Here is a 14,998-nt window from a genome sequence, read left to right as displayed (position 1 = left end):
AACAGTTTATATAGGCTTCCTGGGATGGACTAGGGTGGAGCCATACAGGAAGAGGAAGTGATAAAAAGGGGAACCAGAGCAGGGTCAGCCTCTAATGAACACATGGAGATCAGGTAAGCAGACAGACTTGTTGCATATTCATGACAACTTTATTAATTAGAACACTTCACATATTTTTAGTGTATAAAAACAGATGTTTGGTTACTCGGCTGCCGCATTTGTATCATAAAAAAATAAAAAATAAAACAGTAATTTTTTATTCAACCAATTTGAAATTTATTTCAAATCAAGAAAAAAAAAAAAGGTAGATTCAAAGAAAATTAGAAAAATACATAGAACGAATTACGAATACGAATCCCAAACATGAATTGAACGAATCAACCAAATTTAACCAAACTAAATAACATGATTAATGAATCTAAACGAAACAAAACACATGTTTTCGTCATGCACATGTCTACCACAGACCATAAAAATATATGCGGTGGCTGGGCTGGTGGATTTTAACACTGAGCCAGCGCGCATCTGCATCCATTGGAAATGGCTTTGTTGTGCTGAGAGTACACTCAGTGGGCTATCTCAATGCAGTAACTTAACTGTCATGGGCAGCTCCCAATGTATACTTGCAATCAGGAGCTTCCAATCATGTGACTGCTCTGACAGACAATCAACACAGTTACAGGATCAGAAAGCCTACCTCCACCAACAGATATTTAGATCCCCTTAATGGACTGGAGGGTGGTGGTGGCAATGGGTTAACCTTAACCTTTAGCCTAAAACTGAAAGTAAATATTTAGCTCTAACAATAGTCTAACGCAACGTTTTTCAAATATGGTGCCTTCTGGGTTTTTGAGGGGTGCCTTGGCAAATGCCTAAAGATTGCCCAAATTGGCCAAAAATGTTCAACAAGCCAGTGAGTGGATCAAGCCTGCAGTTTTGTTATACAATGTCACAGGTTTTAATTGTGCAGCATTGCAACCTTGGGCACTGTGCAGGCCACCTACTGGCATCCAAACAACTGATAAATTGGTTGATAAGGAGGACGTCAGGCAGGAAATCAAATACCACCAAAAGAAAGCTCTATTTGTGGGAAAAAATTATAAAAATGTCATTTGGGTACAGTGTTGTATGACCGCATAATTGTCATTCAAAGTGTGAGAGCGCTGAAAGCTGAAAACCGGTCTGGGCAGGAGGGGGGTTTAAGTGTCCAGTACGCAAGTGGTAAAGGTCTGCATACTTTTTTTAAAACAAAATAATTATCCATGTTTTACACACTAATCAATGACAAGGGCCTATTTACTAAAGAGTCTGCTCTCAAGAGGTGGGATAGAGATTTGAAAGTATCTTTCTCAGACTTACAATGGCGTCAGACCATCTACTACAACCAAGTAGCTTCTAAAGCCTCATACACATGATCGGACTTCCATCGAACAAATCCGTGGAATTTTGTCCGAAGGGTGTTGGCCGTGAACTTGTCCTGCATACAGACGGCAGAACTTTTTCAACCAACATACACAAAACTATGTTGTTTTTAAGCTCTTTAGCGCCACCCTTTGGGCAACTTCTGCTAATGTTGTCTGATGGTTAGCATTGGTTCGGAAAATGCATGTTTGTACTTTGGATTTTAGTCCAGCGGACTTGTCTACACACAATTGGATAATCCAACAGAACACATTTGTTGTCGGAAAATTTGAGAGCATGGCTAACCAACATTTGTTGTCGGAAATTCAGACAACAATTGTCCGATGGAGCATACAGACGGTCGGATTATCCGACAAAACACATCCATCACACAATTGTTGTCGGAATATCCAATCGTGTGTACGGGCCTTAACAGTGTCAACTATTGGGAACTATCTCAAAAGTCTTTGATGGTACCTGACCTCGGTCCGAATGCATACGTTTGCAAATTTTAGATGGGTGACACTTGTTGGCGAGGTTGCTCGCACACGGCCTTCTTGAAACATATCGTGTGGGACTGCCCTTATATCTCTCCCTTCTGGAAAAAAAGTATTTTCATTCATATCAGACCTAACAGGTATTATACTAAAACCCTTTTTTAGTATAATCCTTAGCTTAGGAATCTTACCTCTTTTCCAAACGAAGTTCAGAACTATGGTTATGCATATTTTCTTTGCTGCCAGATTAATGATAATGAGGAAATGGAGAAATTCTATTGTCCCTAACATCTCAGATGTAAGAACACACCTTACCTGATTAAAGAGTACAAACAAAATTCAGCCTTACAATCAGGCTCAACTGCTACATTTAGGAACTCCCAAGAGCTGTGGCACCAAATCCAGCAAACCTTTAATTAAAGATACTCTAATGTATACATCTCTACTGGAAACCCTTTTGAAATTTTCTGTTTTAACAACCTGTTTAAGACCAATGTATGCCTTTGCTAGACAACAAACAAATTGTCTGTTTTACATAAATTTTGTGTCTATACATTTACTATCTGTCATACTGTTAAACTTCAATGCAACAATTGCAATTGTAAAGTGATGTTAAACATTGTAAAAAAACAATACAAAATATTAAACTAAAAACAAAAAAAATGTGTGACAACTTTGTGTGTGCCTCCTTTATATTCAGATATTTCTCTGCAGGTAATTTTCTGACATTGGCAAAAAATATATATATTTTTTCTGTTCTTTAATAAAGTCTACAAATAACAGATGGACATTTAAAAAACATACAACATGTATCAGAAGCCAACTTGCCTAGCCATCAGATCAGATTTAATAATTATTGCATTAAAAAAAAAAAACACAAAACTTGTTTACATGTTTCCAATTTAATTAAAATACCTGTTATAATTCTTACCCATTGTTACCTAAAATGTCACAAAGCAAAGCTATATTATTGTTCGACTAGATCACACTGTATTTCTTGATTTTAAATATTTAAAATTAAAATTAGAGTCATAATAAAATAAGCACCCTCATTAGTGATAGCAGATGTTGATGCTGACATATCAGCTGTATTCTCATTGGCATTTTACTTTTTTTTTTCAATATTTAAAATGACATTTGAGCATCTTTCAGTGTCAGGAATTTCCATAGGACTTTAACAAATTACCATCCTGGACAATGATATGCCTGTTCTTACATCTGTTCCAAGTCTTTTCATTCACATGACCTAAAATAGAAAGGAAATATTACTCAGCAGCAGCACTGTCTGACCCCTGTATTAGTATCTAATTAGGAAATTATATAATGTATGCCTTTGTAATCACTGGTTTTTCAAAAGTTTAAAAATAATGTACAGACTTTCTATATATAATGAATGTTTGAGACTGATTCATAATATAAATATTTAAACTGTGCACACATGTAAAGTTTTATTTATTTCATAACATTTTGGTTATATTATGCAATGCCTCACAAATTTTAACAATCCCATTGCTACATAGTTAGATAGTTTGAAAAAGACACATGTCCATCAAGTAAAAAAGGAAAAAAAAATGGAACCAAAAATTGCGTCAATGCCTTTCACTCACGCTCCCATGGAGCGTTATCAAGAACATTTATGCCCCTTCCTGTTGGAGTAGCCCGGCGTCCTGACGGAGCCTGAGCTCACCACCATGTATTATAAGTTCAACGGCTTCACTCAGAAGCTGGTCGGAGCGGCGCCGGTGGAGGCTTACAGTCCGCAGGGGTTCCAACCATTCACTAACCCTCAGGCTCCAGCGCCAATTTTTTCAACACCAACAAAGCTTCCAGGTGAATCCTCTGCTTCTGACACTTTAATCAAAAACAGAGTGCCAGAGCTACAGAAACTCTTCCAGAAACCTGATGGCATACCTGTCCACTTAAAAGGAGGATATTCCGACAGACTTCTGTACCGAACCACAATGGCATTAGCACTCGGAGGGACCCTCTATTGCATCATCGCGCTCATCATAGCCTCCCAGCCCAAAAATAAATAAATAATACTGGGAATGATCAGAGCAACTGTCAAACATCTAAAATGGTATTTTGTCTATCTTAATGAGTGTTTTATATGTTACTGTTTGAGTTCCAAAAACAATAGTTTTAGTTTGATTTCCTCAATCAAATAGGCTGTGAGTACTATTCTAATTAAGGAATGATTATAAAGTCAGCTGTATTGGTAATTCCTCTTCCATTCCTATAAATTTTCTCTTAGGGCTCTTTCACACATCCTTTCCGGTCGTCCGTTTTTTGGACGTCCGTTAACGGACCGCAATGCTTCCCTATGGGTTAACGTCCGTTAGCGGATGAGCATCCGCTAACGTCCGTTAGCATCCGTCTGCGTTAAGTTCCGTTTTTTTGGACGGAAGGAAACCCTATTTTTCTTCCGTCAAAAAAACGGAACGGACGAAAAACGGACATTAGCGGATGATCCGTTTACCATCCGATCCGCTAACATCCGTTTTTCATCAAAATATGTAAAAAGCCCCCCAAAAAAAAAAAAAACGGATGAAAAAACGGATGAAAAAACTGATGGAAAAACTGATGGAAAAACTGATGGAAAAACTGATGGAAAACTGACGGAAAACGGACGAAAAACGGACGAAAAACCGATGGAAAAACGGATCAACTGATGAAAAAAAAACTGATCTAAAAAACTGAGCTGACGTGTGAGGCTGGGTTCACACTACGATTTTCCCGTCCGTCAGCCGCATACGATTTCAGTATTGAAAACGTACGGGAAAACGCATACATAGACAATGCATTGCAAATCGTATGCACTCAGATGCATCCGGGTGCATACGATTTGCTGGCAAAACGTTTTTTAATAGTACGCAAAACCGTGTTCAACCACGGTTTTGCGGCCGTTTTTGAAACCGTATGGCAAACGCATACGTTTTTTTTTTAACATTAAAGTCAATGGAAAACGCACATATGTGCGGTTCCATACGTTTACGTCCGTTTCAGCCGCATACGTTTTTTCATATAAATCGTATGCGGCTGACGGACGGGAAAATCGTAGTGTGAACCCAGCCTGAAAGAGCCCTTATGCAGATTTAAGAAGTGATCTTTCTGAACAGAGCTCAACCAGGATATGATGCAGATTTATTTATTTATTTTTTCTCAATTGCCTCAAGCTGCTCAGGTCATCTTACCAGGTTGATTTGACTCTTGTAACACACAGGTTGTGTTAATAAATCTGTATGAGTTATGGCATTAAAGCAAATGGTCACATTTACAGTAAAAGCAAGACTTTTGTGCAAAATACGGAGCACAATGTAACAATAAATACTTTCCATCCATAAAAAAAATCTGAGCATGGTGGATACTTCAGTTATTTAGGAGCAGTTGTGGAGCTCTGAAAAGGAAGCATGTGAGACTCTACACCAGATACATGCCTGTTTAACCTCCAAACTGAAAAGCTGTGGGTCTATTCCTTCTGGTGAGTGGGGATACAAGAGGGGAGTGTGGCACTGTAGTAACACGATGCAATAATATATATATACACTCTATTGTAACCTATACTATATAATGTATTAATATGCTAGGCCTAATGCTTTAATGCTAGTTATAAAGACAGAGGCATTTGAGTAAAACAGTTAAATGTATTTCCTTTAAAAATAGGAAACATATCATATGCTAACAACAGATATCCATCAAGCCTTTACCATCAATAATAATGATGAATACTTATTCTCGCCTTTAGGCAATGTCCTTCGTGGCTGAGCTCCCAGATGTGATAAAGAACTCTCTCATTCACAAACGTCCTGTTTTAAAGGACCTCAGTCATACCTCATTCAAACTCCCTCCCATTGCCAGCCCATTTGCCTTTCGACCAATTGTTGTGCTTCCATGACCCTCGTCCTTGTTACTGACTGTCCTTTCATACCTGTCCTCTGGGGGCGATATTGCCCATATAATCTCCAATAGTTCGCTGGCCGCTTTGATCATTGCAATTGTGTTGACAGCTGCACTTCCCTTTTGTCTGTGGAGGGGCTAATCAACACAATCTCAGACATTGCAGAGCCGGGTTTAACAGATTACATTCCTGAGGGGGGGGGGCATCCTGTCCTCCAGGACACAGCAGGACAGGCCTCAGCTTTGTATGTACAAAACTCAAAAATGATATTTCTTATAACAGGCACACTGCATAGCATGTTTCTTAAAGCACTTCAGCACTTTGTTTCAGGAATTTGGAGCACAAAGCACTTTTATATGAGAATTATTTTATTATTATATATTATATATAATTATATTATTTACTGGACTGTTTTCTTATGTTTTTTCCATGTGTTTTTACCATCAATCACAATATTTATAATTTCAGACTGTAAGCGCAGTATTATCTGTACCTAATAATATAGAATACATTTGGGTGGTGGTTTGTGTTGGGAGGGAAATGCATAAGAGTAAGTCCTCACTAGACATAGGATGGAATGGAATGCCAATGCTAATCTGTTGAAAACTGAATGGATAAGAGAGAAAAAATGTACAGTATGCAAGCCACTTAATTGCAGCAGAGGATGCCGGGGATACCCCAGCTGAGTTAAAACTGGAGTGGCCCTTTTACAGAGCCATGATTTTCCTACAATATGTTGGTTTGGTATACATATCAAATGAGGATTTATGCATTGCCAGAGGGAGTATTGGGTTGTTTTAGAATGGGATCTAAGGACTTATATAAGCAAAGACCTTGAAGTGTTATTAAAACCTTCACTTTTCTTAGCACTTCTAGCAGCCGATTTAATAATTTACTGAGTATGCAGCTTCTTTATCGTTTAAATATTCATATGTTCCAGTTTAGCTAGTGCCGTGGCCATTGCCCAAAGTTTCCTGCTTCAGCACATTTAGCAGTGGTAATATTACGACTGATAAATATTATGCCGCATACAGACGGTCGTTTTTTGTGATGAAAAAAAATGACGTTTTTGAAAACGTCATTTAAAATGATAGTGTGTGGGGAAAATGTCGTTTTATGTCTTCAGAAAAACGACCAAAAAAAAATTCGAACATGCTCGAATTTTTTGTGTCGTTTTTCAAAATGTCATTTTTTGTGTCAATGAAAATGATAGTGTGTGGGCAAAACGACGTTTTTAAACCCGCACATGCCCAGAAGCAAGTTTTGAGACGGGAGGTAAAACTACCATTCATAATGGAGTAAGCACATTCATCACGCTGTAACAGACAAAAAAGCACGAATCATCTTTTACTAACAAGTAACCAGCTAAAAGCAGCCTCAAGGCGAATAGAACTTCCCATTTAGAGTGCCGTCACTTTGTTCATAATTTTTCAAAATGATGGTGTGTATGCTACATCGTTTTTGAAAATTAAGTTTCAAAAATGTCGTTTTTTTTCATCACTTCAAACGTCATTTTTTTTTCATCACAAAAAATTACCGTCTGTATGCGGCATTACTGTTTCCTGCCATATCCCCACCAGGCCCATTCAGCTGTCAGCTAGGGATACCTAAGAAACAGATGAATGTAAACTAAAGGAAAAAAACCTCCAGGGCCTGGTATAGATTGTGGGGCAATCCCCATGCAAAAAAAATAGGGGAAAAGCATGCACCTCACAAAACCATACATGACTCTAATCAGATACAAGTCTCTAATCAAATCATGCAAGCTGGCTGTCCTGAAAAGGGGAGGATGAGCATGTACCTCCACTTGATACATACACGGCAACATGCCCTCAACATGGGGTGGGGTGGAGCTTTGGCAAATCATCTTGTCCCTGTGTATGAGTACAAAGGTGGCTTTCCCAAAACCCTGACCTTGAGGTTATGGGGGTCTGCAGGTGGGGGGCGTTTAGATAAGTCCTTTATCTAACAAAAGTCTTACGATGTAAATCCATTAGCCACTCACATCATCTACGGATGCAACCACAATGAAGAATGCCTTCAGACATGTCCTAACTCAACACTCACTCCCTACAAATGACTGTCCCCTAGCTGACAACCAGATTTAAAAACAAAAGGTGGAGTCTCCCACTGACCAATTATGGACATGATTACAATTAGCATAACTATTTCCCATACCCTGTTTCCAATCTAAATTTGAACAAAGAAAAAGCATAGTTTGTGACAGGGGATATTATGGTGTGGAAAATGAATGCACCAACACCAAATGTATCATTAAAATATTGGTGATATCTTTATTACGTTAGGTATCTCACTAACAATAGAGTACTCAATATTGGTAAAAAGCAGGTTGCGGCATACAAATCAGCTGATAAGATTGTGCCTCCTTCAAAAATTTCTGGTCCTCTAAAGATAAATGTGCAGATGGCAAGACATATCACAAAGCAGGATTTTTGTTAACATTACATGAGAATGAAGTCTACATTATTTGATAAAAACATAAAGATATCCTGATTCCCTGTGTTAGAATGTGTCCACATAGTCCAGAGTCACCTCCAGCTTCTAGGGTAAGGTGTAAAGGTGGTCTCAACCCAACCTAAGACATATCCACTGGTCACTCCAGCTCTAAACCAGAGCTAGAGCGACTGGGCATTTCTTCAGCTATCCATGTGGACTACCAGAAACTTCCTACCTGACTGCTTATCTGTACCTACAGGGTGTTTGATGGACTGTGCTGTCCCATATCTCGTTGTCACTCTGACTGTTGGCATTGCCAGTTTTATTCTGCATCTCTACAGCGAATTTCAAGGTAAAGCCACCTTTTGTCTGATCATAAGGCTGATCACAAATCATGTTACATTACAATACTCTTTGATGATGCAATTTATAAATCAGAAAAAATGCAATCTACATCTGCCACATCTTTAGAAGAACATCAAATGCACAAGGTCTAAACAAGTTTAAAGTCAAGTATTTTACTTGAAAAAAAAATTACAATCTTTTATGTCTAATGTCTAAATAAAATGGACCTGTAGCCAAAACATGTTTTGGTTTTGAATAGAGTGTGGAAGGGATTCCTTGAGGATAAAACACAGGTGCCACTCTAAGCACAGTATACAAGTACATTTAATATACAAACGAGTATAGGTACTCACAAGTGTAAAGTAATAAAAGTAATTGAGCACAAATTGCCGTGTGTCACCTCGCTGGTGATTAGAGCAGGACATGCCGGTGGTTGGCGACACTTCGCTGATCTGGAATGCACAGGGACCTGGGGGTGATGTCACTTCCAGGATATGGTGAACCAATAGGCGACGCATTTGCAGAGCTTGTGGTCCTGCCGTAAACCCAGTCTCCTTATAACTCTGCTTCCTTCCTGGTAACAAAGTTTAAACCCATGACAGGAACTGAGGAGAAATCTCTTGAAATTTCTCTAATGGAGCCCCAAGATATCAGTAAAATCTGACCTTTCTCCAGTCAATTCAAAAAAAAAAATAAAGTTTTGGGTATAAATACCATGGTCAGTTTACGTGACTCTGTCATCCTGCTGCTCTCCTCTCCCCCTCCCTCCCTGCCTGTCAGTACCTGTGTGTGTGAGCAATGTCTGCTCCCCCCTTCCTGCCACTATTAGTAGCTGGCAGTAAATGTAAAGAAATATTACTGCCAGCCCCTCTGTTCTATTAATCTATCCTACACTATAATTTTTTTTATAAAACATTGCCTGTAAATACTTTATCTCATATCTTTTATGGTTGGCTCTCCTCTCCAATCTAAGGGCTACAGCGGGAGGGGCTCAGTGGCCAGCACAGCGGGAAACGCGATCTCCTGGGTGATGTCAGCGAACGCATAAATAAGTCCCGCCTACATATGAAAACGGTGTTCAAACCACACGTGAGGTGTTGCCTTGAACGTTAGAGCGAGAGCTATAATTCTAGCCCAAGACGTTCTTTGTAACTAAAAACATGTAACCAGTAAAAAAAATTAAAGCGTCGCCTATGGGGATTTTTAAGTACCGAAGTTTGGCGCCATTCAGGGATGGACTGGTCATTGGGACTACAGGGAGTTTCTCGGTGGGCCGATGGCTCAGTGGGCTGGCTTCAGTGACAGCGGACCGCCTCCCCCCTCTGCTCCTCTGTCTCTCCCTCCCACAGCGCTCACCTCCTCTCCCTCCCCGCAGCGCTCACCTGGGGGGCAACAGAGAAGCAAGGGGAGGACCAGAGGAGCAGGGGGGACAATAGAGGAGCATGGGGGTGGGGACAGACAGCTGACTCAACAGCTATGGCCTGGGAGTTTCTCACTTCTGCCTAATCTTTTCCCATAAGGGGGGGCACTGAACTGATTCTTTGCCCTGGATGAAATAATGTCTAGCTTCCCCACTGGTACTGCCTATAAGACTACCAGTACCAGCCGTTCTACTCTAATAAAGTAGAATGGCTAGTGGCTAGTGAAGGGGGAGAGGGGGCTTGGGTGGCCGGGGGTGTGGGAGTTGTCCGGCTGCCATGGGAGAGACCTGTCAAAGTGGGCCAGTCTGGATGAAGTCCAGGGCCAAATTTTTGTCCCAGTCCAGCCCTGGCGCCATTCCACGAGCGTGTGCAATTTTGAAGCGTGACATGTTAGGTATCTATTTACTCGGCGTAACTTCATCTTACACATTTTGCAAAAAAACTGGGCTTACTTTACTGTTTTTTTTAAAGCATGAACCTGTTTTTTTTTTTTCAAAAAAAATCTGCGCAAATACCGTGCAAGATAAAAAGTTGCAATGACCACCGTTGAATTCTCTAGGGTCTCTACTAAAAAAACATATATAATATTTGGGGGTCCTATGTAATTTCCGGGCAAAAAAAATTATGATTTTTGCATGTAGGAGCGAAGTGTCAGAATTGGCCTGGTTGTTAAGTGGTTAATTTCAAATCAATAAATATAGTACATAACTTTTAAAGTTACTGGGTGGAAAAGCAGACCCAGTGATCGTACAACACATACCCATTGCACAATATATTAGTATTGACATTTATCCAGCAAGACAATAAAGCAGGAACATGATGTGATCAATATCATTTATGTCATTGTACATGCCTAGAATTACTTTGCTAGAGAATTTACAATAATGATGTGTTTAAGTGGACCAGAAAAGACTGCTGTGCTTCATTAATTCATAAAACACAAACACTTCTACAAAATAAAGACCATTATTAGCTTAGCTACTGTTGATATAAACAAGCATTTGCAATATGCTTTAATTTTACCAACAAAAACAAACACCATGGGAAGTACATATGTTTTATAAAATCACCTATTTAACTTAAATTGTCAGTATATGAATCTGTTACTAAGCATGTTTTGAAAAACAACATAAAGGATAATTATTGTGCTAAATACTTAGTGCTGTCTTGGTACAGAGATTAACTTTAGCGGGCAGCATCTCTAGCAAGGTTCTATATACTTGGAATTGACAAATTCTACCCCAGTTTTTTTTACAATGACTGGTTAATAAACAGCTGAAAATCATAGAAATGTGACACATGCTTTTACACTGGCTAATAATCAAGACAAAATATTTTAGAGCTTAAGACTCTTTCAGAGAGGTGGAAATACTTACCGCTCCTGAAAAGCTATCTGTGGTGGATTGCTTTTCAAGGGGTTGTATAACAATGGCTGGCAGTCATTTAGTAGGGACTACTTCCACCTCCTGATGCCTTTTTTCACTTTTTTAAATTGCTGAATGGCAATTTTACATGCAGAACTTCACTACAACTGCGGTGTCAGTGTGAAAGATCCCGTAAGTTTATACTTGCAATTATGTGGCAGTAAAAATACAGTAGAGTTGTGTCGTGCCCTTATTGCTCCCCAACCATCCCCCTAACCAGCTGCTTTTGTAGCTGGATGGGGGTGTACACATGGTGCAGAGCATTGCAACGTGGCAAAAAGTCAGTACACTGAACATGACTAATTCAAGTGTACAGGACCATGCTGCTAACATGTTCCATATGCTAGGCTTGTAGTTGCAGTGCAGTATCCCCATTCAAAAAGCCCATTCAGATTTCAAAATAAACAAGCATTAATGTTTTACTTTCAGATACACAATTGTCAATATAAATACTATGATCTTGTTAAATTCCCTATAATTCACCCATTAGAACCATTAGTATTGAGTAGGATTATAGGGGTTCAATGATGTTGAGTATATAGATAGATAGATAGATAGATAGATAGATAGATAGATAGATAGAGAGAGAGAGAGAGAGAGAGAGAGAGATAGATAGATAGATAGATAGATAGATAGATAGATAGATAGATAGATAGATAGATAGATATTAGGGCTGTGCAAATTAACTTTTAATTAATCGATTAATCTTACATTTTTTTGATCGATCAAAATCTTTTTGATCGATTACAATTATTTTCATTGGTACTCACCTCTCTGCCGGCTTCTGGGCCTTCAGAGAGTTCCGTCGGAGATCCAGTAACGTCACAGACACCGGCGGGGCTTGCCGTGTCCATCTGAAGGGCTCCTTTGCTGTGCCTTCATATCTGCATGCCGGCGGGACCTTACTATCTGCCACACGCAAGGGCTGTTACACTTCCCTCTATCAATTCCCTCTATCAACCTGGGATTCTAAAACCATCCACTGGGAGTTGTGATAGTTCCCTTCATGGGACATCTACATGCCGACGGACTGATGTTAACCTCTCCTCATCTGGATTCAGTAGTGGTATCGTTGTACACATTTTTATACCAGTATCATACTTAGCTACATGTTTTTATGACTGCTTTTGGTACCGTTTGGTATTACTCACATCATTTTTACAGTTTATGTGGCTACATCGATTTTATCTCCAGTGCAATGTTTATTTTGTTACCTACTTGAAGACTAAAAAAAGTTTTAATGCTATTCCCATCGAGCGCTGCCTTTGTGTGTTTTTTGTATCCTGCTATCCATTTTTCCAGTGGTGGGTAGCTGCATTGGGAATCAGCCTGCAAGGAGATCAGCTAAAAGTAGTTGGATCTGTATGTGCGTTATAAATAATCGAAATTAGTCGATTAATCAATGAAAAAAAAAAACGATTAATCGAACAGAAAAAATTTGATCAGTAACAGCCCTAAGATCTATCTATCTATCTATCTATCTATCTATCTATCTATCTATCTATCTATCTATCTATCTATCTCTTCTCATTCTAATGCCCCGTACACACCATCACTTTATGTGATGAAAAAAACGACGTTTTTAAAAATGTCACTTTAAATGACCGTGTGTGGGGGAAAACGTCTTATGTCTTGTAAAAAACGACCAAAAAAAATTGAAGCATGCTTCAATTTTATGTGTCGTTTTTCAAAACGTCGTTTTTTACTTCACAGAAATTGACCGTGTGTAGCAAAAAACGTTGTTTAAAAAGACGTTTTTACACCCGCTCATGCCCAGAAGCGAGCTTCAATGGAAAAAGTGGTGAGAACGTAACCTCACTTTGCTAGAACATTGTGAGAAAAACGATGGTGTGTAGGCAACTTCGTCTTTGAAAATTGAAGTTTCAAAAACGTCGTTTTTTACTTCACAGAAAATGACGTTTTTTTTCATCACATAAAGTGATGGTGTGTACGGGGCAAAAGAGTTTTCTTTATTTTCATGACTATGAAAATTGTAGATTCACACTGAAGGCATCAAAACTATGAATTAACACATGTGGAATTATACATAACAAAAAAGTGTGAAACTGAAAATATATTTCATATTCTAGGTTCTTCAAAGTAGCCACCTTTTGCAGCAGACACATCTCTAGAACTGTTAAGAGGAGACTGTGTGAATCAGGCCTTCATGGTAGAATATCTGCTAGGAAACCACTGCTAAAGAAAGGCAACATGCAGAAGAGACTTGTTTGGGCTAAAAGAACACAAGGAATGGACATTAGACCAGTGGAAATCTGTGCTTTGGTCTGATGAGTCCAAACTTGAGATCTTTGGTTCCAACCGCTGTGTCTTTGTGCGACGCAGAAAAGGTGAACGGATGGACTCTACATGCCTGGTTCCCACCGTGAAGCATGGAGGAGGAGGTGTGATGGTGTGGGGGTGCTTTGCTGGTGACACTGTTGGGGATTTATTCAAAATTGAAGGCATACTGAACCAGCATGGCTACCACAGCATCTTGCAGCGGCATGCTATTCCATCCGGTTTGCGTTTAGTTGGACCATCATTTATTTTTCAACAGGACAATGACCCCAAACACACCTCCAGGCTGTGTAAGGGCTATTTGACCAAGAAGGAGAGTGATGGGGTGCTGCGCCAGGGGACTACCTCTTGAAGCTCATCAAAGCAAAAGGTGGCTACTTTGAAGAACCTAGAATATGAAATATATTTTCAGTTGTTTCACACTTTTTTGTTATGTATAATTCCACATGTGTTAATTCATAGTTTTGATGCCTTCAGTGTAAATCTACAATTTTCATAGTCATGAAAATAAAGAAAACTCTTTGAATGAGAAGGTGTGTCCAAACTTTTGGTCTGTACTGTGTATATATATATATATATATATATATATATATATATATATATATAGAGAGAGAGAGAGAGAGAGAGAGAGAGAGAGACTATCACTTTAAGAACTTATAATACGCTAGTCTTCTTTCTTTCTTTGATACCTTGTTTTTCCTGAGAGGTGAAGCTGAAGAACACCTGTGATCACACGAACTGATGATAAGAATCCAAAATACGGCTCAAAATGGACTGTTTTATCAAACCAGTTTGCGCTAGCATGGTCATGGCGACCTCCGTTTCCAGTTTCATTTTCTTTTGGTCACATGATGTTAACACCCATTTAACTGTTTACTTGCTACTAAGAAGATATGAATTCTGGGCCAGATCCAGAGAGAATCGGATCCGTGCAGCGTATCAGAAATACGCTACGCCGCCGTACCTTACCTGGCGGAATTTCGAATCCTCAACGATTTCGCACTGTAAGTTACGGCGGCGTAGTGTATTTCTGGATCGTCGTAAATCGCTAATTTGCATACCCCGATGCGGAAAACAACGCAAACTCCACCCAGCGGGCGCCGAAGTATTGCATCTTTTTTTTTTTTTTTTTTTTTTTCTAAAGTGTATTTTGTGCGTGTACTCGAGAGAGGAGCCGGACTGCAGGAGTTGGGAGTAGGCAGGCCTCCCCCAGAGGCAATCTGCCACCTTTCTCCATGCCCCGGGTGGCAATGGCGG

The 14,998-nt window shown here is 39.4% G+C and overlaps 1 protein-coding gene across 1 annotated transcript; it reads left to right on the top strand.

Moving 5' to 3' along the window:
* The first annotated feature begins 3,576 nt into the window (after nucleotides 1–3,576).
* On the top strand, nucleotides 3,577–3,968 carry LOC120939642 (cytochrome c oxidase subunit 7A-related protein, mitochondrial-like). The gene has a single exon (XM_040351994.1). The coding sequence runs from the start codon at nucleotides 3,590–3,592 to the stop codon at nucleotides 3,932–3,934; it is 345 nt and encodes a 114-aa protein (XP_040207928.1). The 5' UTR covers nucleotides 3,577–3,589; the 3' UTR covers nucleotides 3,935–3,968.
* The last annotated feature ends 11,030 nt before the right edge of the window (nucleotides 3,969–14,998 follow it).

Source organism: Rana temporaria, chromosome 5 (genome assembly GCF_905171775.1).
Source record: "Rana temporaria chromosome 5, aRanTem1.1, whole genome shotgun sequence".
Lineage (NCBI taxonomy): Eukaryota > Metazoa > Chordata > Amphibia > Anura > Ranidae > Rana > Rana temporaria.
The sequence above is the reverse complement of the archived record's forward strand: the minus strand, read 5'-3'. Positions and strand labels throughout refer to the sequence as shown.

Excerpts from the sequence above, each read along its gene's own strand:
- LOC120939642 (XM_040351994.1), top strand. The coding sequence starts at position 3,590 with ATGTATTATAAGTTCAACGGCTTCACTCAGAAGCTGGTCGGAGCGGCG.